This window comes from Chiloscyllium punctatum, chromosome 4, assembly GCF_047496795.1.
Source record: "Chiloscyllium punctatum isolate Juve2018m chromosome 4, sChiPun1.3, whole genome shotgun sequence".
Lineage (NCBI taxonomy): Eukaryota > Metazoa > Chordata > Chondrichthyes > Orectolobiformes > Hemiscylliidae > Chiloscyllium > Chiloscyllium punctatum.
Genome location: NC_092742.1, coordinates 55,147,786 through 55,173,427, shown reverse-complemented (window position 1 = coordinate 55,173,427; position 25,642 = coordinate 55,147,786). Strand labels below are relative to the sequence as shown.

General features: G+C 40.0%; 1 protein-coding gene across 5 annotated transcripts in view; it reads right to left on the bottom strand.

Annotated features, from left to right (window-relative positions):
- Window positions 1-25,642, bottom strand: part of ktn1 (kinectin 1) — a 146,836-nt gene that overhangs the window by 101,450 nt on the left and 19,744 nt on the right. For 4 of the 5 annotated variants that reach the window (XM_072568781.1, XM_072568784.1, XM_072568782.1 and 1 more), the window contains 4 exons: window positions 12,085-12,631; window positions 7,978-8,091; window positions 4,765-4,932; window positions 4,500-4,676 (listed from right to left, as the gene is read on the bottom strand). In XM_072568781.1, coding sequence (XP_072424882.1) covers window positions 4,500-4,676; window positions 4,765-4,932; window positions 7,978-8,091; window positions 12,085-12,604 — 979 coding nt within the window. In that variant the 5' untranslated portion in view covers window positions 12,605-12,631. The remainder of the gene's footprint in view (window positions 1-4,499; window positions 4,677-4,764; window positions 4,933-7,977; window positions 8,092-12,084; window positions 12,632-25,642) is intronic. The other variant, XM_072568785.1, reaches the window with a different exon arrangement.

Genomic DNA, 25,642 nt, shown 5'->3' with positions numbered 1-25,642 from the left:
TCCTTATCTCCCATCACTAGCCTTCCAGCATCAGTTTGAAGTGGCCCAATGTCTACTTTTGCCTGTCGTTTGTTTCTTATGTTTTAAAAGAAACTTTTACTATCGTTTCTAATATTACTGGCTAGCCTACCTTCATATTTGATCCTCTCCTTCCTTATTTCTTTCTTTGTTATCCTCGGTTTGTTTTTGTAGCCTTCCCAATCTTCCGATTTCCCACTGCTCTTGGCCACTTTATAGGATCTCTCTTTCTTTGTTACATTTCCTGACTTCCTTTGTCAGCCATGGCTGTCTAATCCCTCCCTGGATCATCTTTCTTTTCTTGGGGATGAACCTCTGTAGTGTCCTCAAATTATACCCACAAACTCCTGCCATTTTTGCTGTACTGTCTTCCCCGCTAGCCTCTGCATCCAGTCCATTTTTGTCAGTTCCGCTCTCATGCCCTCATAATTACCTTTATTTAACTGTAACACCATTACATCCGATTTTGCCTTCTCTCTTTCAAACTGCAGACTGAACTCTACCATATTACGATCGCTGCTTCCTAAGGGTTCCCTTACTTTAAGATCTTTTATAAAGTCTGGTTCATTGCAGAGCACTAGGTCCAGAATAGCCTGCTCCCTTGTGGACTCCATGACAAGCTGTTCCAAAAAGCCATCCTGAAAGCACTCCATGAATTCCCTTTCTTTGGATCCACTGGCAACATTATTTACCCAGTCCACCTGCATATTGAAGTCTCCCATGATCACTGTGACCTTGCCTTTCTGACATGCCTTCTCTATTTCCCGGTACATGTTGCGTCCCTGGTCCTGACCACTGTTAGGAGGTCTGTACACAACTCCAATTATGGTTTTTTTGCCTTTGTGGTTCCTCAATTCCACCCACACAGACACATCATCTGACGCTATGTCATTCAGTGCCATAGATTTAAATTTTGTTCTTAACTAACAAGGCAACCCCACCCCCTCTGCCGACCTCCCTGTCTTTTCGATAAGTTGAAAATCCTTGGAGGTTTAACTGCCAGTCCTGACCCCCCTGTAACAAAGTCTGTAATGCCTACCACATCATAATCATTCACTATGATCTGTGCCATTAGTTCAGCGGCTTTGTTATGAATGCTACGAGCATTCAGGTAAAGTGCCTTAATGCTAACTTTCTTATTAGAGATATTGGAAGTTATATGATGTCCTCAGTTATCCTTGCTTTTTTCTGCATTCCCAGTCTGCCTCAATTTTAAATCCACCTGGACACATGCTATCCTGCTGCTTATCTTTCCATTTAACACCATACTCCCTGTCGCTTTCACTTTCCCGGTGTTAGATGGAGCTAAATCCCACAATCAATTGATCCGATCAGAACTCTGCAGTCTTGCCACATCTATTCGTGAAATGTGGCAGATAACAGAACTCCTCGCTGGACACTCACTGAACTCAATTCACAAGTAACACCATCCTCCATGATGGAAGAGCCAAACACATCAATTCGAAGATAAGGCTGAAGCTTTTAAAGCAATCTTCAGCCAGAAGTGCCAAATAGATGATCCATCATGACCTCTACTAGTAGCCCCCAGCGTCACAGATATTAGCCTTCAGCCATTTGATTCACTCCACATAACAAAATCAAGAAATTGGTGGAGACAAATGGACAGTGTCAAAAAGTTATCACAAGATTCCAGTAAAAGGTACTAAAGACTTATGCTCCAGAACTTGGCACTTCCACAACCAAGCTGTTCTCATACAGTTACAACACTGGTATCTACTCAACGATGTCAAAAATTGTACATAAAAACAGGACAAATCCAAGGTGGCCAATTACCAGCCCAGTCTACTTTCCATCATTAGCAAAGTGATGAAAGGTGTAACCAACAGTGGTAGCAAGGCACATCTGCTCAGCAACACCCAGTTTGGGTTCTGCTAAGGCCACTCAGCTCATTACAACCTTGGTTCAAAAAATGGACAAAAGAACTTAATTCCTGAGTGAGAATAGAGTGATATCAAGGCACATTTCAACCAAGTGTAACATTAAGGATCCCTGACAAAATTAGAACCAAATGAGTATCAGGCAGCAAACTGCATGCTGATGTGCTGTTCATGATGCCAATAAGACAGTTGCAGTTGTTTGAGGTCAGTCAGTCAAAGATCGAGGAATTCCACAGGGTCATGTCCTAGGCCCAACCATCTTCAGCTGCTTTCACAACGTCCTTCCATCATAAAGGGGGAGTTGGAGGTTTGGATTAGGAATTGGCTGGCTGGAAGATGACAGAGGGTAGTAGTTGATGGTAAAGGTTCATCTTGGAGTGCAGTTATTAGCGGTGTTCCGCAAGGATCTGTTTTGGGACCATTGCTGTTTGTCATTTTTAATAAATGACCTGGAGGAGGGGCAAGAAGGTTGGGTGAGCAAGTTTGCGGATGATACGAAAGTCGGTGGAGTTGTTGACAGCGAGGAAGGATGTGGCAGGTTACAGCGGGATATAGATAAGCTGCAGAGCTGGGCAGAAAGGTGGCAAATGGAGTTCAATGTGGGTAAGTGTGAGGTGATTCACTTTGGTATGAGTAACAAGAAGATGGGGTATTGGGTTAATGGTCGGATACTTGGTAGTGTGGATGAGCAGAGGGATCGTGGTGTCCATGTATACAGATCTCTGAAAGTTGCCACCCAGGTAAATAGTGCTGTGAAGGCAGCATATGGCGTACTGGCTTTTATTGGTAGAGGAATTGAGTTCCAGAATCCTGAGATCATGTTGCAGTTGTATAAGACTCTGGTGCAGCCGCATCTAGAGTATTGTGTGCAGTTTTGGTTGCCATACTATAGGAAGGATGTGGAGGCACTGGAATGGGTGCAGAGGAGGTTTACCAGGATGTTGCATGGTATGGGAGAAAGATTGTATGAGGAAAGGCTGAGGCACTTGGGGCTGTTTTCATTGGAGAAAAGAAGATTTAGGGGTGACTTGACAGAAGTGTTACAAGATGATTAGGGGTTTAGATAGGGTTGACCATGAGAACCTTTTTCCAAGTATGGAGTCAGCTATTACTTTAAATTAAGGGGTGGTAGGTATAGGTCAGATGTTCGGGGCAGATTCTTTACTCAGTGAGTCGCAAGTTCATGGAATGCCCTGCCAGTAGCAGTGGTGGATTCTCCCTCTTTATGGGCATTTAAACAGGCATTGGATAGGCATATGGAAGATGTGTAGGTTAGGTGGGCTTGGATCGGCGCAACATCGAGGGCCAAAGGGCCTTTACTGCGCTGTAGTTTTCTATGTTCTATTTAAGGCCAGAAGTCAGGACATTTGCCGATGGTTGTCCAATGTTCAGCACCATTCACGATGACTCAGATTTTGAAGCAGTCAATGCTCAAATGCAACAAGATCTGGATGATGTCCAGGTTTGGTCTGACAAGTGCAAAATAGCATTCACATCAAACAAATGAGAAACAAGAACCACTGTCTCTGGATTTAAATGGTGTTACCATCATCGAGACCCCAGTTTCAACATCCTTGATCCGATACTCAACTAGATCACCACATAAACAGTGCTCCAAAAAAAAAAAAAGGAATACTGCAGCAAATAACTCACTTCCTGACTCCCTGAAGCCCACGTACAAGACACAAATCAGGACTGTCATGGAATACTCTCCACTTACATGGATGGGTGCAGCTCCAACAATACACAAGCTTGACACTACTCAAGACAAAGCAACCCACTTAACTGACACTACATCCACAAGCATCCACTCCCTCCACCATTCTATAGCAGTGTGTACTGCAGAAATTTGCCAAAAATCTTTAAGACAGCACATGCAAGCCCATGATCACTTTTACCTAGAAAGAAAGGGCAGCTGATAAATGGGAACACCATCACCTGCAAGTTCCCTTCCAAGCCATTCACAATCCTAATTTAGGAAATATGTTATTATTTCTTCACTGTTGCTGGACAAAAACCTCAAAATTCCCTCTGTAAGGGCATTGTGGATCAACCTGCAGCAGTTAAAGATGGCAGCATTATACCTGCTCAAGAGTACCTAGGGAATAAAATGCTGACCAGCCAATATCCACATCCCACAAGTAATTTTTTTTTAAATTTGCACCAAGTAGGACAGAGAATTTCAAAATACAGCCAGAGTCATGTCAGATGATTACTATAAAAAGTGAGCAAGAATAGAGTTATCTAGCATGTCATTTCTCATTTAAAAATATTAAATCAAACAAATATAGTAATGCAATGGAAGTTTAAAAAAACTAATTCAATCTTTTGTTACGTTCAGATGATTGTAAATATGTAGGCTGCTGATCTGCAATTTGTGCACAGAGAAAAGTAGTGCTCCCTTCAGGCCAACATGGTCTAATATTTAAATAGTCTAAAATGTAATTATTGCAAACATGCTGTGCCACTTTTTAAAATGTAAAAAGGTATGTATGGCTGTAACCAAAAATATTCCACATTCTGTACTGAAGGACTGAAGGACTGAAATCATAGTTGGTCAACAGGTAAGCATCAACAGATTACCTGTATCATATTCGTTCCTCTGTTTTTTGGCAATGGGTTTCGGCACACCACTACTGATTACTTGGTTCTTGTCATCAACCACAGTATCCCTCTTTTCAGCATGAGCACCACCCTCAGCATTATCCAAAGTTGTGTAGACTGTGGACTTCAATGGGAGATTCTCCACTGAAGCTGAAACTACAGAAACATAATTCTTCAATTGATGGATGCTTTTAAAAAGTATCAGATTTTTACATGAAGAGATACTCAATACAGGAACACTGACCTGGTTCTACCCTTGGCTTTTTAGGTGCAGTTTTTCTTTTTGAGAGTCCACTTTCATGTAGTTTGGTTTCCATTGATGCAAGCACTGGTTCTTGCTTTTTGGTAACCGTTTGAACTGATTCAGCATGTTCTTTGACAAGAGCACTGTGAACATCTTGAGCAGGTTCATCTGCAAAAGCAATGTTTGAAATGTGAGGTAGGACAAGAATGACACAAAAGAACTGATTTCAGGCAGCATCCAACAAGCAGCGAACTGCTGTGCTCTTCCAGCACCACTAATCATACAAAAGAACTGTTCACGATCAGAAAGTTAATTATGTACAAAACCTGAAGTCAGAGACATCAGATTCTTACTTGAAACCAATTTCATGCATTTTGTTTCATAACTTGCTGTTAGGAATGAGAGGAATGGGGAAAGGTAAAATGTATGCAAAGGAAACCTGATATCATTAGAACTAAATGATCACAAACAAGTTTAATACACTGTTCAACTAGAGAACACTTGTAGATTGTAACATTAGTTTGATGACATCACATTAAAACCATATCTGAAACAGTTGCACAATACTGCTAGGTTACTCCATAGGTCACAACATAAAATCACTTGTTTTTCAAGTCTTAATACTTCCATTGTAATAGACTCAACAAAAAGTCCAAATCAAGTTTCTTTTATAAAGACATTTTTTTAAAAATACAAACTAAACACACTAGCACACAGAACTTGATAAAAAGACAGCTTGTAAAATTTAGCAACATAAAATGTTTAGGAGATAGGGAGCACTGCAGATGCTGGAGATCGATTATGGATAGAATATGGTGCTGGAAAAAGCACAGCAGGTCAGACAGCATAAAGACTTATTGATGAAGTAACCCAAAACACAGCAGGTAAAAAAGGGAAAAAAAATTCCTCTATGCAAAGTTACACTTTACAGCTCTAAACAATAAAAGGATTTGTCCTCAATAAGTCTCAACTTTTGAAGGTAATCAAGAGTAAGGTTCAGAATGCTCAGATGGCCGATCTGACATTCTGGGATTTGTGGAGAGTCACCAGTTATCTCTAGGATCTTGACCGTCGCACCTTGTCCGGCAAACAATGTCAAAAGTTAGCCTGGAACAGCAACTAGAATACAACCTGGTTCCACACCACCAGCCCTTGACTGGTGTTTGAATACAACCTTTCAAGAGAGGCATAGTAATCACAAATGAAAGCTGAGGACTAACATGCGGAACTGTATTTTCTAACCCAATGGCTTTTTTGCGAGCATTCATAAATAGGAAATCACCTCTCAAACAAGACGCCAACAAGAGGTCAGCTCTACAAGTTCTCAAAAGGCTACAGTAACAAACAAGTCAACCAAGTGGCTTGTCACCTTATTACAGACCTCAACCTATTAAAATTTGTCTAAATTCATTTTGAAGGAAATAATAGGTGATTAAAACTTAAATGTAATTAAGTGTAAAACACTGCACGTAGGATAAAGAAAAAAAAACAAAGCTACTAAAATAATGTTTACACGACATGGAAAAAGCCACAAATTAAAATCTGTCAAGGTTTTCAGTAAATTGAAATGTTCTACATTGCTGTATTGACACATCCAAAGAGAACATGTAATCATAAAAACAAAATATAAGTTGTTGGAGACCAAATTTTCAAAACTGTTAGTGCTCATGTCTAATTATTGTGGCAGAGATATGCAAGAAATTCCAGTGTTTAAGGGGAGCAAAGAAGAGCTCTTGGTTGCACCAGAGTATTGAGTCTAAATTTAAGACTGGACAGCCTTGGCTTTTCAGTTAATATTGGTGGGGTCAGAAAAGTATTCAAAATGTAAGAATTCACAGCAATAAGAAACACTGATACAGAATATAAATGTTGAATGGGACAAGGGGACACATTTAACTAGTTGAGGTTGAATTGAACACTTAAGAAAAAAATAATTCTTCATGTGAAAAAAGTACAATGAGCATTTTAGGAGAATTCCAGACAAAAAACAAGGAATTATTTAAGAGAAATTATGGGTTGCCATACAGGTGTTTACTTTTGGAGGGTGGGGGGTTACACAAGTGCCAAGTGCCAAAATCCCTTTTTGTATCGAGAAAAAGCAGAGAGACCTTCCTCATCCATCATTAACTTGCGCATAAAAAGATCACCTTGTAACAAAAATTATTACTTGCAGGTGGGGTGGCAGTGGCTCAGTGATTAGCACTGCTGCCTCAGCACCAGGGTCCCAGGTTAGATTCCAGCCTCAGGCGACTCTGGATGGAGTTTGCACATTCTCCTACTGTCTGCGTGGGTTTCCTCCGGGTGCTCTGGTTTCCTCCCACAATCCAAAGACGTGCAGGTCAGGTGAATTGGCCATGTTAAATTGCCCATAGTGTTAGGTGCACTAGTCAGAGGGAATGGGTCTGGGTGGGTTACTCTGAGGGTCGGTGTGGTCTTGTTGGCCGAAGGGCCTATTTCCACATTGTAGGGAATCTAAAGTGCAGAGGAGAAGGTATGGCCAAGTCAACTTTGAATTCACCCAATTAATACCATCTATAGATATAAATAGTTCCAAGTCAAAGTCTTCCAGATAAAGTTTCAAATATAGACTTGATTTAATAGCTTATTTTTGTCATGATTACCAAGCTGCATTCTTTGAAGATGAATTCAATAGTGAGTTATATTTAATCATATCATTTTCAAAATGTAGTCGTCTGTGGACCGGATGGCCATCAATCAATGGGAAAGATAATTGCATTAAGTCAAGATTCCTCAGTAACGACAACTTTTCTCCCCACCCTCTTGGATTAAGGGGCAAAATTATAGGTTTTGGTTATTTTCTACCCAAGGCTCAAAAGAAAGGCCCACTGTGGTTTTGAGGATTCTTTAAGGGGGAAATAGTAGTACAGAAGCCTTAATTGAATTATTCTTCAATACTTTTTTTAAAATATTGAAGTCAGATAAAGTCAATTTTAATAATAAATTAGATATACTCAAAGCAAGAATCAGACTCATTTTAAAGAGCAGACCTCCAGCAACAGATACTTATCTTCATTTAAAATTAATGATTTTAACTGACTCAACTGGCAAATGAATATTGTGTTGCAGACGACTAAAAGGAAAATAACATATTTTTCATTAATAAATCAGGTTAAAACTGATACTGCAAATGTCACATGCCTATGGATATATACGATGAAATCTTAAAGCAGCCCAGTTCTAAAAAAAACTTACTGTCCTGTCTCCGCAAAGAAGATCCCTGCCCTTTCGACTCTGCAAAATGTGCAGCAATTTCCAATCTGTCTGGATAAATCTGGGAGCTATCAAACTGCTCAGACACAGTAGCAGCTAAAAATAAAGCAAAAATCTTTTTTTAAAAAGTCAACTTGCTAAGCTAGCAACTCTTAAGTAAACAAAAATATGTACATAAATAAATACATACATACATACAGCAGTTGAAATGTTACACTACCTACTGTTCACTCTGGATAGTGATCCTCTGCTTGTAAAGCACATCAAATGTATGATTTTATTTGAAGTTAGGACACATTAGTAGGCAGAGTCAACACAGGCCAAGAACACACCTCATCCAACACTGTACTTGCACCACTTTTGCAGAGCCAAGATAGTATAATTTCTAATGAAGTGTGGCAAGTCTAACAAGCAACATATCAGGAAAAAACTGCCAGGATAGTGTTTCATCTGAAAAAAATGCTGAAAAAGGTTTTTGCAACAAGCTTGATGGAAATCAACATATCCAGAACAGACAAAGCGTTAGCACTACAACTAACATTTCATGCAACAGTATCCCATGTTTCTCATGTGCCCAATGTCTGGAGCAAAGAGTTTCACGATTAGCCCCATTGCCAGGATAATATGATTGATTATTGAAACTGTGATTAACCGAGGAAGGTTATGTTTCATGGAAATAGTTATAAGCATAATATTACTTTCATCACTGAGCATTTGGAATGGGCAAGGGCATAGAAACGTTTTGGTCTCTCTCAACTGCAAGTGCTTAGGTCATTTACTGGAAATCTGTAGAGATAAGTTGGTTCCTGACATCACTTGTTTGATAAATTATAATGGACCTGTAATGAAAAGCACCCCAACTTCACTACAACGTTTACCTCCTCATTCCCTGTGAACACAGGAAGCATTTTTAAAATTGCCTTTTACTCTATCATGGGATATGGGGACTGTTGAGGCAAGCATTTGTTGCCCATCTTTAGTTATTCAAAAACAAAAAAAAAGTGGTCATGAGCCACCTCCTTGAACTGCAGCAGTTGAGATGGTACAGATACATCCATGGTTTGGTTAACCAACTGTCCCGGATCTTGACAGAGTGAAAATGAAGAAATAGTGATTTTGCTCAAACCTCGAAATGCTTTTGCTACCAATTTCCAATAACAAATGTCATATGCCTATGGATATATACGATGAAATCTTAAAGCAGCCCAGTTCTAAAAAAAAACTTACTGTCCTGTCTCCGCAAAGAAGATCCCTGCCCTTTCGACTCTGCAAAATGTGCAGCAATTTCCGATTTGTCTGGATAAATTTGGGAACTATCAAACTGCTCAGACAATTAAAAAGAAGTTAAAAACCACCAGTAATCATTAATACGGATGCCTGGGAAATCCCATTTTTACTACAAAATCCTGGGTACTGGCAAATTGCAACTTTTTGTTCCCCCCCAAATTGCAGATTGTTGTTATACATTTTTGCATCAGAACCATTACTTTGGGTAGTCCACCAAATCAAAAAAGTCAGACAAAGATCAAGGGGCACAATAATAGGAATGTGTGTCATATGACAGAAAATGTTACATCCTTTCCTTGAAGCTGTTCCTTTCGTTTGAGAAAATTGATTCACACATACGGAGGAAGCATTTTCATGCATTATAAAGCAACAATAGAAAATCAAGTTATGCCTGTTTCTATGGATTAAAGTCAATAATCTGGAACTGCTTTTCAGATAAATTAGTAGACAAAGAAATGGTGAAATAACAATTCCATGGTGTAATGGAGGGTATTGTATGCTGTTTTGGATTAGAATCAAGACAGATGTGAAATAACCTTTCTCAGACATGTTTGTGCTATTCATTTCCTGAATTCTCCCTTTTATAATCACCATTAAAACCAACCTGACTGATAAATCAGCCAGAAAATTGCAAATGAATATATATCTTGGAGGAGATAAACAATGCATTTCTAAAACACCACAGCAGATGCTGGAAATACACAGCAGGTATGGGCCATTAAGTATATTAAAGGCTGAGACAGATTTTTAAATCAAGAGTTATGGAAAGAAGGCAGGAAATTATAATCAAGGATTAAATCAGTCATGGTTTCATTTAAAGGGCAGACTCAAATGGTCTGAATATCCTAATTCTGTTCCACAACTTATGGTGCTATGGCCCAAGAAGCTGAGAAACGAAATTCATCATTGCACTCTGGCATAAGTGGCATTTATGTTTTTAGACAGGTACAAGAATCATACTGGCGACTGGTACCACTGACCATGCTTTCTGGAAAAGGCCAAAGTTTTTTTTAAACTTGTTCAGTATACAGTCAAGTGGACTGGGTCAGCCAAGACATCAGCATAAGGAGCTCAACTTAATTTATGGTCCACAGAGCAAAACATTTTAATCAGATCACAGCTGATCAAACCTGTACTTCAACTTCAAAATTTCTTCTTACCTAAAGAAGCCCATCTAATTTAGTTAATAAGCTCAGTTTCTTGGGCAACAAAACAGACTTCCACAAACTTGTGGGGAAAAACAAAATAATTCCTGATTTCATAAAAATTTTAAAGCTCGGCTATTTGCAAGTGTATCCTTACTGAGGAAGGAATTTCTTCAAAACCTAAAATAAGTTTTGAAGGTCACAATCATATCTTGTATTTTAAATGCAAGGGAAAACAAATTAAGTTTATGTAAACGATCCTTTATGTAACACATTAAGCAAGTCCTGCTATCAATCTGGTGAAACAATGCAATGCTGTTTCCAATACCAAAGTTCTATAGTTCAGAATCTAAAACTGATTCCAGTACCACATATGGAGTTTGAACAAGACTCTGTACAAATGAAGCATTAATTCCTCAGTTCTTCAGCAACCTTAAAGTAAAGCTTGACAACCCATTTGTCACTCATTTAGCCTATAAACTACTGGGTACAAATCCATACCTACACACCTAATGAATAATTTGTTGATCAGCCTGTTCAATTATTTCCCTGTGCGTAGTGTGACGATGCTGTTCCATTGACAAGGTTATTGTGTCTTTTTTTTTAAATGAGGGGCTGTAAACACAGAAGTTCCAGTGTGTCGAGTTAGATAGGTTTTAGGGCCAATTTGATTCAAGCAAACAAATTCAGGCAAAAGGCTTTCAAGTTTTTAAAAACCCTATTGCAATGAAAAAGGAGAGTGGCCAGTGCTCCTAGGTCAGCTTTCCTTATTTGGTTTGGATTTAGCAAACACACAGTCAGTGTTTTTTGGAGGCTGCTGATCAAAGAAACAATTCCATGCTGATCCTCCCTCTCTCTCTGATATCGGTTTAATTTTACCTTTTTTGCCAAGGGAGCATTAATGGGAATGTTATGCGTACTTTGGACAGCATCATAAAGTTGTGATAGAGTTGATTGAGTTTTGAAATAGTTGTGTTATTCTAAATTCAGGATTTTCTTTTGTAGCTTTTTTTAAAACTAGAATAGTTGGGCCAGCTGCAACACTCCTGGAATACCCACTTCATTCTGGTTTAAAACAACTAGAAAAAAAAACGTTAGGGTGTGGGCTACCTTCTTGAAATGTTTTGAGGGGTCTGGCCTGGTCCATAACAATAGATTTAAAAAAGATCCCCGATAGGAGGTGCCAGAATGAAGCAAATACGAAGATACAGAAGCCAGACAGGACAGACAGCGGTCGATTCTTATTACCAGTTTTCTTCAGCATCAGCAAGTACCTGCCTTTTGCTGCTGATCACAAAACTTGATTTATTATTCAAAGTTTTACAACTTCTGGCCCAATACCCCAGAAGAAATAAAAACTAAAATGTGTATGTTCAGACAGGTATATATCAAAGTCAATGCACGGCTCTATTTTAGTCACTCGAAGTCATTACTTAAGGATAAGGGTTATTTTAATGCATAAATTGAACATGAGCAGGTAAAATAATGTTGCAACTTTTACTCTCAAAAAGTCAGCTACGTCAGTGACTGGAACAGTTTGCAAACTCAGAATATAACTTACACTTTGCCAGGTCATGTTAAATATGCATCAATTCAAAGCTACAGATTTAACTTGTGAAAATATAAAGACCAATAACACACAGGGACTAGATCTTACCTGCGCCATTCCGGTGCTTCTTGTGCCCAGTCTTTCTTTTAGAACTTAACATTTCTGGAGGAGTAGGTTGTTTAGTAACTGGGAAGGGGTCATTTTTCTTTGCTGCAGGTTTTAATCCATCAGAGTCTCTGCCCAAAGGTTCTTCCAGCACAAGTCGCGATGTTTTTTTGTCTTTTTTCTTCCTCTCTTTTAATCCAGCTGAAACTTCAACTACAGGTGACACAACATGAACAGGTGGTTCATTATCTTGTGTCAATGCATCCATCAATTCTATGTCTCGCATTGCGCTTTCTGAATCAGATTCATGCAAATTCCCATTTGGATTCTCTTTCTTCTTCTTTTTCTTTTCATTTTTCTTTTTATCAACTTTTGCAGGAACAAGTTTTATATCTCTTTTTTGTTTAGCAAGTATTTCATCATATGATGTTTCCTTCATAAATAGCCAGAAGAACAAAAATATTATAGCAATTACTACTGCTGGGATGATGATGAGGAGATACTGAGAATCATAAAATTCCATGGTTTCTGGCTAAGACTACTGCAGTATCTAAAAGAGGGGAAAGGAAAATAAAAACAATTAAAAAATAAAAATCACAACTGACATCAGGATTTACAGTTTGCTCTTAAGGACACAGGATGGAGCCTATTACTTTTAGATTTATCAAGAACAAATAATCTTACATAAGTACAATTGCAGGATTTTAAAAACAGCATGTGAAAGTCAAGTAAATAGGTTTATTAGTCACATACGTTACTCAACAGTTCAAAAACTGAAGATCTTATCTTTTGGGTAAGCAGAAAAATTAAGTTTATTAAAATGAAGTGTGAAGATTTTCATTATCCCACCAAGCACATGCCACTAACCAGTCAAACTGCAGCAATACCACTCAGAATGCCCCAGAGTTTTGGAAGTTCCTCTACACATTGTAACAAAATAGAGTTTCAGTTTGTCCTTCTGATTCTTCAACTTAAATAAATGCTTGCCTAGCAAGCAAGTCCATTGTTCATTTCAAACTGCCTTTAAAGGCTGCTTGCCCCCCTCCTTACAAACGTACAAGCCAAGACCAGCAGTAGCCCCCATTAGGCCCCTTGAGCCTGCTCCACCATTTAACAAGATCATGGAGAAGACTGCTACTTGAAATTCCTACTCCCATCTATCCCCAACATTCTTTCAACTCTTCACTTATGTAGTAGCTATCTATCTTTGCCTTAAATTCAAAGCCACTGGGAAATATTGTATTGTAGGTCTTTTCCCTCACCTACTCACAAGCACTTTTATGTACCCATTCATAACTCTTTTACTAATCCAAATACAAAGTGCCCTAAATTTAACACTGCATTACCATTTCTTATTCATAACTTGTTACATTCAACCATAAAATCCCAGTTCCATAGTATATTTTGCTATTAGAAGACAAACCAAACTAAAAACACCCCCTTCAACCCATTACTACTTTTTCACACTTTTCAATCCTTATCAGCCCTTGCTACAAGCAGTGAATAAGCCTATTGACATCAAGAGGTAAAGAATAACACACCAGGTTATAGTCCAACAGGTCATATTTATATCAAAAGCTACCTCTGTATAAGTGTCAATGCAGTCATTTATTCACAACAAAACCATCTCCGCCATCAGGTCTCCAAAGATTATAATATTAAATCAGCCCTTACAAACCACCTTTCAAGATCTGAATAGACACAGTTTCCCTAACCAACAGCCACTACCCCATTTAAAAGAAAACTGACAAATCAAGGCAGCACATCTGTGAAATTGTATAAATGAATGAAACTCAGAACAAATAGTAAACAATCTCAGAACCCATCTGAGGTTAGATTAGATTAATTTACAGTGTGGAAACAGGCCCTTCAGCCCAACAAGTCCACACCGACGCGCAACCCACCCATTCCCTGCATTTACCCCTTTACCTAACACTACGGGCAATTTAGCATGGCCAATTCACCTGACCTGCGCATCTTTGGACTGCGGGAGGAAACCGGAGCACCCGGAGGAAACCCACGCAGACACAGGGAGAATGTGCAAACTCCACACAGTCGCCTGAGTCGGGAATTGAACCCGGGTCTCTGGCACTGTGAGGCAGCAGTGCTAACCACTGGTAATCAGTTTAATATTCTTTGTTGTTTTAAGTACAGATGTAATTGCTAACTTACTTACAGCATACCTAGTATTTTGACTAACACTTACTAACTTAGAAAGACAAAAAGGACAAACACTTCTTAGTTATACAAGTTATAGAGGTTTACAAAATTATGAGGGGCATGGATAGGATAAGTAGACAAAGTCTTTTCCCTGGGATCAGGGTCCAGAACTAGAGGGCATAGGTTTAGTGTGAGAGGGGAAAGATATAAAAGAGACCCAAGGAGCAACTTTTTCACACAGAGGGTGGTACGTGTATGGAATGAGCTGCCAGAGGATGTGGTGGAGGCTGGTACAATTGAAACATGTAAGAGGCATTTGGATGGGTATATGAATAGGAAGGGTTTGGAGGGATATGGGCCGGGTGCTGGCAGGTGGGACTAGATTGGGTTGGGATATGATCTGGTCAGCATGGACCGAGGGCCTGATTCCATCTCTATGACTCTTGGAAGGCGAGAGAGACACTTAATCCTATCAGGGAGTAGCAGCTATCACTCAGCAAATGCTTAAAGCATCTTCCATTTTCCCAGGGCAGAAGTCACCCAAACCTTTGTTTTTGTGCACAGCAGATATGTAACAGGATAGTGAAAGCATTTTAATATGCAAGAAATGTTCACAGACATTACTGTAAAAACTGTACAGAAGCTATTTGTTGCCACTCACTGATTTCAGTCATTATTTGAACACAATCCCACAGTTTTTCCAGGAAGAGTATTCCCAGAACATGACAAAAATAATTCTCCTAACATGGCTTAAGTGGGCACTCCTATTTTTAAAACTGTGCCTTCCAGTTTTAGATTTGCCACCAGTACGAAATCTCTTTACCACATCGACCCTGTTAATACCTCCTCTCTCTCTCTCTCTCTCTCTCCTCTTTCTCCCCCCCCACCGCAGAATTTAACTCAACCAAATTTCCTTATTCTTCTCAACACCAGACACAGGCTAGTCTATCCAACCTTGGCTCCCAAGAAATCACACTCCATCTAAAGTAATAGTCCAGTAAATCTTCTCTGAACTGCTCCCATTAAATTTATATTCATCATTAGCGATCAATTCTTGATACATAAATATGGAGACCAAATCTGAGTACTGTAACTAATGCATAATGTCTGTAATTCAGTACAGAATTCCCCTAACAAACAGTATTCATTGTTCCAAAGCAGAATCATGGGACTCAACACACCACCTCTTCAGAGATGCTACAAGCACTAGCTTTTTATTTTACATCTCCAGCATCTGCAGTATTTTGGTTTTATTTAAAAATAGTATTCAATTCAGTTTTAACTATTTCCTGCAGCAATATATATTTCAAGCATGAGGATATACAAATACCTCTGCACTTCAGAACTCTACCACCTTTTGTCTTTTAGACACGCTTAGTCTTCCTGTCAAAGCAGACAAGTAGTCTTCTACATGACACCCCATTTCGACACATTTGCCCACTCACTGACAAACCCATATCCTTTTGCAGTCTCCTTTTGTCCTCTTCATAGAACCCTTCCAGTGTACAAGCAGACCAATCCATCTTCAAGTTCACATCATTCACAACTTACTTCTCTACCTTTGTCTCAGCAACCATACCTTCACACAAGTCATTTATATGAACTATAACAAATTGAGGCACCCAGCCTGTATCCCTGTGGCACATCACTTGCTACATGGCGCTAACTAGAAAACAGTTCACTTATGAGTAGCTTCCTTTTAGCTAGGAAGTCAATATATGCAAACATTTTACTTTCCACAGGGTTGGCACAGTGGCTTAGCGATTTGCACTGCTGCCTCACAGCACCAGGGACCTGGGTTCAATTCCAGCCTCTAACGACTGTCTGTGTGGAGTTGACACATTCTCCCTATCGTCCCGTTCCCCCTACCCCCCACACACAAAGTCAAAGCAACACTCTCAAAGACAATATACTTTTACATCTATCATCTTTATTCCGGGCCTGCGAGAGAGAGGCGTGAATGCAAGAACGATCACCCATATGCACAGGGACATGAGTTCTCAGACTTCTCTCTTGAACGTCAGTTTATTATTGAATTATATAGTCATTTTACAGAGAGGAGTATCCAGATAAGGGAACATACATATTTATTGGGTGACCATTACAATCAGCAATTGTCAATAGGAGAGATTAAGTCATCTGCTGTTACACAATTAATGTTTTAACCTTAACTGGCTTCACATAATGAATACTTTTCACCTTGTTAAACTGACCTTACATACCAAATGCTTACAACATTGTTAAATGGCACGATATAAATGAATGCTTTTCCACCTTGTTAACCCATGACCCATTGTTAACTGCTAGTTCTTACCTGATCCAAGTCATGCTCAGCTGAAACTCTTGTTTCACAAAACTCAGAACGCAACTCTTTTCTGCCTGCTTATACCCAAAACATATTCTCATCCCCATGTCTGCATGGCTTTCCTCAGAGTGCTCCAGTTTCCTCCCACAATCCAAAGATATGCACGTTAGGTGGATTGGCAATGCTAACTGCCCATTGGTGTTCAGGATGTGTAGTGAGGCACATTAGTTAGACATGAATGTAGAGTAATAGGGTAGGAGAACTGGTCTGGGTGGATTGCCCTTCCGAGAGGGTGTGGACTTGTTAGGCCAAGAGCCAGTTTACACACTGTAGGAATTCTGTGGTATTCTATACTACTTGAATAACCTTTGATGCAGCACTTCAACAAAATGTCTTCTGATGTCTAAATACGCTACACCCATAGTTTGTTATTTGAAATGAACTCCAAGCAATTAGCTGAGCAGGATTTTCCTTCACAAAACCTGTCAACTCAGCCCAATTATATTGATCAAGTGCTCCAGAACACCTTCAATAACAATCCCTTGAAAGACTGTGCTGTTTGCAGAAGGAGATCGAAGATTTTGCCCTGGTGACAACGAACAGTGATATCAGTTACAAATAAAGATGGCGTGTGGCTTGGAGGGGAACCCGTGAGAAATGGTTTTGCCAAATATCTGCTGCTCTGGTCCTTCTCAATGGCAGAGGTCAAGAATTGAAAAGGTACTGTCAAAATAAGCCGTGCCGAGTTGCTGCATTAGATCTTGGTAGATGGTATATTCTGTTACACTGGAAGTAGTGATGCAGGGAGTTAATGTTGAAGGGTGTAGGTGGAGTGCCAATCAAGCTGGCCCTAGTTGTGACAAGCTTCTGAAGTGTTTTTTTTAAAACATTAAAAATAATGTAGCTTCATATAAAATACACAATAAATCTTAAAATCAATAGCTTTGACATCTTTACAGAGCCATGACTTTATCGTTATTAGAAATCACAACAACAGTACTGAGGAAGCGAACAAATACACACACTTTGAACATCTACTTTGGCAAGCCCTTCAAAAATAAATTGTGTCTCTTTAAGATAACATTCTTCTTAAAAACTCAGCAAATTTATCCTCATTCTATGTAATTATCTCCAGACAATCCCTCCATGGCAGGAATTATGATAGTAAATAGACTAGAAACCTATGAGGTTCTAACCTGGAGAAAGCTAACTTCAGCTATCATGCATTTCAAAATTTCTAAAACTTATGTTACACGAAGCACAATGAAAGGTCAAAAAAGGATTGTGATGACTGCCCAGCTGGTGCTATGCTGCTTTAAGCGTGTAGGTGGTGGTCAGTGCTCACGCAGTTGTGTGTAAGCACAAAGAAAATTGTCAAACTTTTGCAGCTGAATTTTGAACATGAGTTAAAGCAAATTTTAAACCAACAATGCACTGTAAAAGTTGTTGGTTTAATTCAAGACTTAGCTACATATTGACAATGTACCACAAGTACTGTACAGACATCTAACCCCAAACGATGCATGTCACATCAAAACTGAGCTTTTTGGATAGTTTTTAATAAATTCAAAAAGCTATTGTAACACCATTTTCTCACACTTTTAACAAGTTCTTTCCCATTTCTATCCAGAGTTGTTCTGAACAAGAGATTTACAAAGCTGGCTGCATGTTTTCAGAGTAACTAATTTGATACCTATTATGAACCCTACATGTGTAGATATGCGCTCCAGGAACATGCAGACAAGCTGTAGCCAAGGGGTAGATTAGAAAGGAAGTGGTTGGGATTTGGTCCCGAACCCTTAAACAGAGGACAAAAGATTCTCTACCTGCCAACAAGGAGATTGTATGTCAGCTGAACAGCATGACCTGTGAGTAAGGCAGAGAAGCTAGTTCAGATAAGGAGAGAAACAAAAGAGGTCTTAAGCAGCCAAAAAATCTCAAGATTCTACAGTGAGCCATTTTAAACCTGAGAAATTAGCTCTTCTTTCCTTCAGTCAATGTTCCAAGTTGTGACTTTGAATTGGCCAAGTCAGAAACCTTTCACCAATGAACCAGCCATCCAGTACCTCTCAAATTAATAGAAGCTCTAGATGCACACCAGAAGAAACTATTTACGATCCTTTCCTTTTGAGAGAGGAGAAACATTTTAGTTATTTGGGTATCGGAAATTCCTCCAGCACTTTTAAATTGGCATAGGGTAGTTATGGAAAAATTCTTTTGGACTTCTTTACAAATGAGGTGCACCAAAAAAAAACAATTATTTTATACAACATGGCGGTCCTTTTTGACTTACACCAATGCAGATGTATCAGTTGTACTGTTTAGGGTCTTTCAGCCATGAGGATGATGTTTGTTGGTTCGGGGGCCCTGGGAGGAAGAATCCCGCATAAATACGGGTTTGGTTATGACCTGATACACTTTTATTTTGAATGTGTATTTACTTACTTATTTACTTTTTTTGTTGTCAGTAATGCACAGTTTTATTAGAGTGTTATTTAGAGTCATAGAGATGTACAGCATGGAAACAGACCCTTCAGTCCAACCCGCCCATACCGACCAGATATCCCAACCCAATCTCGTCCCACCTGCCAGCACCCAGCCCATATCCCTCCAAACCCTTCCTATTCATATACCCATCCAAATGCCTCTTAAATGTTGCAATTGTACCAGCCTCCACCACATCCTCTGGCAGCTCATCCCATATACGCATCACCCTCTGCATGAAAGTTACCTCATAGGTCTCTTTTATATCTTTCCCCTCTCACCCCAAACCTATGCCCTCTAGTTCTGGACTCCCCTAACCCCAGGGAAAAGACTTTGTCTATTTATCCTATCCATGCCCCTCATCATTTTGTAAACCTCCATAAGGTCACCCCACAGCCTCCAACGCTCCTGGGAAAATAGCCCCAGCCTGTTCAGCCTCTCCCTGTAGCTCAGATCCTCCAATCCCAGCAACATCCTTGTAAATCTTTTCTGAACCCTTTCAAGTTTCACAATATCTTTCCGATAGGAAGGAGACCAGAATTGCACGCAATATTCCAACAGTGTGGTAAACAATGTCCTGTACAGCTGCAACATGACCTCCCAACTCCTGTACTCAATACTCTGAAAAATAAAGGAAAGCATACCAAACACCACCTCCACTGTCCTACCTACCTGCGACTCCACTTTCAAGGAACTATGAATCTGCAATCCAAGGTCACTGTTCAGCAACACTCCCTAGGACCTTATCATTAAGCGTATAAGTCCTGCTAAGATTTGCTTTCCCAAAATGCAGCACCTCGCATTTATCTGAATTAAACTCCATCTGTCACTTCTCAGCCCATTGGCCCATCTGGTCCAGATCCTGTTGTAATCTGAGGTAACCCTCTTCACTGTCCACTATACCTCCAATTTTGGTGTCATCTGCAAACTTACTAACTGTACCTCTTATGCTCGCATCCAAATCATTTATGTAAATGACAAAAAGTAGAGGGCCCAGCACTGATCCTTGTGGCACTCCACTGGTCATAGGCCTCCAGTCTGAACAACCACCCTCTGTCTTCTACCTTTGAGCCAGTTCTGTATCCAAATGGCTAGTTCTCCCTGTATTCCATGAGATCTAACCTTGCTAATCAGTCTCCCATGGGGAACCTTGTCGAATGCCTTACTGAAGTCCATATAGGTCACATCTACTGCTCTGCCCTCACCAATCTTCTTTGATACTTCATCAAAAAAAAAACTCAATCAAGTTTGTGAGACATGATTTCCCACGCACAAAGCCATGTTGACTATCCAGAATCAGTCCTTGCCGTTTCAAATACATTTACATCCTGTCCCTCTGGATTCCCTCCAACAACTTGCCCAACACCGAGGTCAGGCTCACCAGTCTGTAGTTCCCTGGCTTGTCTTTACTGCCCTTCTTAAACAGTGGCACTACGTTTGCCAACCTCCAGTCTTCCGGCACCTCACCTGTGACTATCGATGATACAAATGTCTCAGCGAGAGGCCCAGCAATCACTTCTCTAGCTTCCCAGAGTTCTTGGGTACACCTGATCAGGTCCTGGGGATTTATCCACCTTTAATCGTTTCCAGACATCCAGCAGTTCCTCCTCTGTAATCTGGACATTTTGCAAGAGGTCACCATCTATTTCCCTATAGTCTATATCTTCCACACCCTTTTCCACATTAAATACTGATGCAAAATATTCATTTAGTAACCCCATTTTCTGTGGTTCCACACAAAGGCTGCCTTGCTGATCTTTGAGGGGCCCTATTCTCTCCCTAGTTACCCTTTTGTCCTTAATATATTTGTAAAAACCCTTTGGATTCTCCTTAATTCTATTTGCCAAAGCTATCTCATGTCCCAGTTTTGCCCTCCTGATTTCCCTCCTAAGTATACTGCTACTGCCTTTATACTCTAAGGATTCACTCGATCTATCCTGTCTATACCGGACATATGCTTCCTTCCTTTTCTTAACCAAACCCTCAATTTCTTTAGTCATCCAGCATTCCCTATACCTACCAGCCTTCCCTTTCACCCTGACAGGAATATGCTTTCTCTGGATTGTTATCTCATTTCTGAAGGCTTCCCATTTTCCAGCCATCCCTTTACCTGCAAACATCTGCCTCCAATCAGCTTTCGAAAGTTCTTGCCTAATACCGTCAAAGTTGGCCTTTCTCAAATTTAGAACTGCAACTTTTACATCTGGTCTATCCTTTTCCATCACTATTTTAAAACGAATAGAATTACAGCCGTTGGCCCCAAAGTGCTCCCCCACTGACACCTCAGTCACCTGCCCTGTCTTATTTCCCAAGAGTAGGTCAAGTTTAGCAACTTCTCTCATGGGTACATCCACACACTGAATCAGAAAATTGTCTTGTACACACAAATTCCTCTCCATCTAAACCTTTAACACGATGGCAGTCCCAGTCGGTGTTTGGAAAGTTAAAATCCCCTACCATGACCACCCTATTATTCTTACAGATAGCTGAGATCTCCTTACAAGTTTGTTTGGGGGGGGGGGGGGGGGGGGAAAAGAGTCTATAAATACAATCCCAATAAGGTGATCATCCCTTTCTTACTTCTCAGTTCCACCCAAATAACTTCCCCAGATGCATTTCTGGGAATATCCTCCCTCAGCACAGCTGTAATGCTATCCCTTACCAAAAATGCCACTCTCCCTCCTCTCTTTCGATCATTTGTATCCTGGAACATTAAGCTGCTAATCCTGCCCATCCCTGAGCCTGTTTCCATAATTGCTATGATATCCCAGTCCCATGTTCCTAACTCTGCCCAGAGTTCATCTACCTTCCCTGTTAGGCCCCTTGCATTGAAATAAATGCAGTTTAATTTAATTTATTAGTCCTACTTTGTCCCTGCCTGCCCTGACTGTTTGACTCACCTATGTTCTCAGCTGTGCCCGTCTCAGATCAATCGCTTTCTTCACTATCTCCCTGGGTTCCCCGCTCCCCCCCCCCCCCCCCATGTTACTAATTTAAATCCTCCCAAGCAGTTCTCGCACATTTCCCTGCAAGTATATTAGTCCCCTTCCAATTTAGGTGCAATCCGTCCTTCTTGTACAGGTCACTTCTACCCCAAAAGAGATTCCAATGATCCAAAAATGTAAATCCTTTTCCCATACACCAGCTCCTCAGCCATGTATTCATCTGCTCTATCCTCCTATTCCTGCCCTCACTAGCAAGTAGCACTGGGTGTCATCCAGATATTACTACCCTTGAGGACCTCCTTTTTAAAAACTTTCTGCCTGTAATCTCCCTTCAGAGTCTCAACTTGGAGGGAGGGAGGAGCTGTTGTTTGAATTCGTGTATCACTGGACATCAGAGTGCATCTGGGAAAATTAACCAACAGTGAAATTCACAACTAATCTTGGAGGAACTATTGGGCGAAGTTCACAGCACAGAATCAGATAAGTTAATTGTTGTTTTAAGTCTGTCCAAGAGAAAGGCTGCAAAACTGAGTATAGCGGATTCTCTCTTGATTATCTGTTTCTCGAGAAAAGTCTCTTGATTAAAAATTTAAAATATAAGCCATAGCTGTTAATTTAACCTGGGGCAGGGTTTGTAGAGGAATAAGATGGTGTTATTTTCCCGGGTCTGTAGATGGTGAAGGAGCCAAAAAAAAGAAGCCTTTGCAGTGATATGTACTTCTTGCCAGATGTGGGAGTTTAAAGAGAGTCTAAGGGTTTCTGCGGATTATATCTGCCATAAATGCTGATGGATGCGAATCTTATCAGATCAAGTGGATCGGTTGGAGAGACAGATAGAAGCGATGAGGAATTTGCAACAGCAACAGTATGTGATGGATGGCAGTTATGGGGGGGGGGGGGGGAAAAAAGAGTCTCAGATACACAGTCATATAGATGGGTTAACTCCAGGAAATGTAAGAGAGGTAGGCAGTTAGTGCAGGAGTCTTTTGTGGATATACCCATTTCAAACAGGTATGCTGTTTTGGAAAATGTAGGGGGTGATGGATTCTCAGGAAAACGTAGCACGAACAGCCAAGTTTCTGGTATTAAGACTGGCTCTAATGCAACGAGGGGTATGTCGGCTTCCAAGAGATCAATTGTGTTCGCGGATTCTGTCGTCAGAGTTACAGACAAACATTTCTGTAGCCAGCAGAGAAAAAGCAGAATGGTGTGTTGTTTCCCTGCTTCTATCTTATTGTGTTTTAGTAGTTTGTGGAGTAGGTTAGTTGTCAGTTTTCTTAATTTTATATTGGTGCTGTTATTATAACTGTAAAGTGGATACACTAGTCTATTAATATTGTAAAAAACTCAAATCTTTCTTTTCAATAAAAATAATTACAAGAAAGAAATAGAAGCACTCTGATAGAAGGTCAAGGAGAATCTTTCAGATTAGCAGGAACTAACAGATCATTTGAACAAAGATGACAGAACTGCTTTTCTCAGTTTTCCCTCTGCTCGCGTTTTGTTTAAACTGCTTATGTTTGAGAGTTGAAGAGACAGCTTAAAAGCAGTTTAAGAATATTAATTTGAAGAATTTACTTAGACAGAAAGTAGAAGGGCCAAACTCAAAATTTAATCATACAATCCCTACTGTGTGGAAGCAAGCCATTTGGCCCAGAGTCCACACTGACCCTGTGAAGAGCATCCAACCCACACCGACCCCTTCAACCTTGTAAGTCCACAATCCTGAAGGCTAATCCACCTCACCTACATATCCCTCAACACTTTAGCATGGCCATGCCACCTAACCTGCACATCTCTGAACTACGAGAGGAAACCAGATCACTTGGAGGAAAACCACACAGACATGTAATGAATGTGCAAACTCCACACAGACAGTTGCCGAGGCTAGAATTGAACCCAAGTCCCTGGCACTATGAGGCAGCAGTGCTAACCACTGCACCACCTCTACACTTCTGAGCCAACTCAGGCTGATTGGCAAACTCAGCATCCTACTCACTTTCACCCATACCCTTTGACTGTAACGAACTATATCTAACTCCTCCTTGGAATCGTCCCATTTCCCTATCCCCTTATCAGGCAAAGCAAACACTCAGCCACAGTATGGCTTTACCTCCATCTTTATTCCAAGCCCTAGAGGGAGGGGGAATAAATTGCTCATGTGCACAGAGACATAAATTCTGTCTTCTCTCAAAGATCACATTCTTAAAGGAAATATATAATTACTTACACAGGGAGCAGCATCCAAATGAGGTAAGATCTATGCTCACTGGGTGACTGCTACAGTTAGTGAGCATCAACAGTAAAGATCCAGCTCCCTGGCATCACATAATGAATGCTTTTTCATCTGGTTAACCCACTACCCTTGCCTCCAGCACTTTATTGTTTACTCCAAGTTCTTATCTGATCCAAATCATGCGAGCTGAACTTTTGTCTCTCACAACCCAAAATTAAACTCTTTCCCTACCTGCTCATACCGTATGTACTTCCTCATTGGAAACGGTGTTTTAGACTCAACCATTTTTTTGCAGCAGAGAATTCCACAGATTCATTTCAATCCTAAATGGCCTACCTCATATGCCAAGACTGTCATCCCTGGTCAGCATGAATATCCTTCCTGAAAATACTTAATCTCTTCTTGTTAGAATTTTATGGAGTTCAGAGATCCATCTTCATTCTTCTAAAATACAGTGAATATAGCCCTAACCAATCCAGTCTATTTTCATAGATCAGTTAGGTCCATCCCAGGATTAAGCCTGATAAACTTTCTTTGCACTCCCTCAGATAAGGAGGCCAAAATGCACATAAAATTCTATGCATGGTCTCACCAAGACCCTATAAAATTGACACACATCTGCTCGTATACAAATCTTCTCACTAAGTCCACCAACATATCATTTGCTTTCTTCATTGGCTACTGCCCCTGCATGCTTCGTTTCAGAAATTTATGTACAAGAGCAGCCAATCATCATTGATGCAATCTGTTGCTAGATAATAGTCTGCCTTCCTGTTTTTCATTCAAAGTTGATAACCACACATTTATCCACATCATATTTGCTTTGCTACGCATTTGTCCACTCACTGAACTTGTCCAAATTACACTGAAGTATTTCTGTATCATCCTCACAGTTCACATTCTCACCATTTTTGTGCACACAAACTTGGAGATATGTTAGGTATTTAACTTAGTTCTTGACCTGTAATTAAGTGCAATTTATTAAGTACATAAGGCTTGTCTAAAAAAAAGTTAATGGATTTTGCATCTCAAAAAAAAAAGAACTTTTGCCATGACAGCAGGAACATCAGAGCTCAATTTCCAGCCTGCTATCCAGTAAGTCATGACTGTATGACATACATAAAGTTAATTGTGACCCAAAATAATTTTCAAAGCCTTTGATTTTAAAAGGTGTACCTTATCCAAACTAAGTTTGGTACCTTACATAACCTTAAACTGCAAACAATTCCAAGTACAAGTATCACATATATACAGGAATAGGAGGTGGCAATGACGACCAAGCGTTTTACAATAATATATTTGCGGAAGATTAAGGGAGACTGGTTTCTGATCATCACCTTCAAACGTTAAGTCACTAAGTGTTGTGCAGGGTTAAGCCGAAATTGATGCATATAGAGCGGTTTGGCCAAGGATGAAGGCCGAAATGTACCA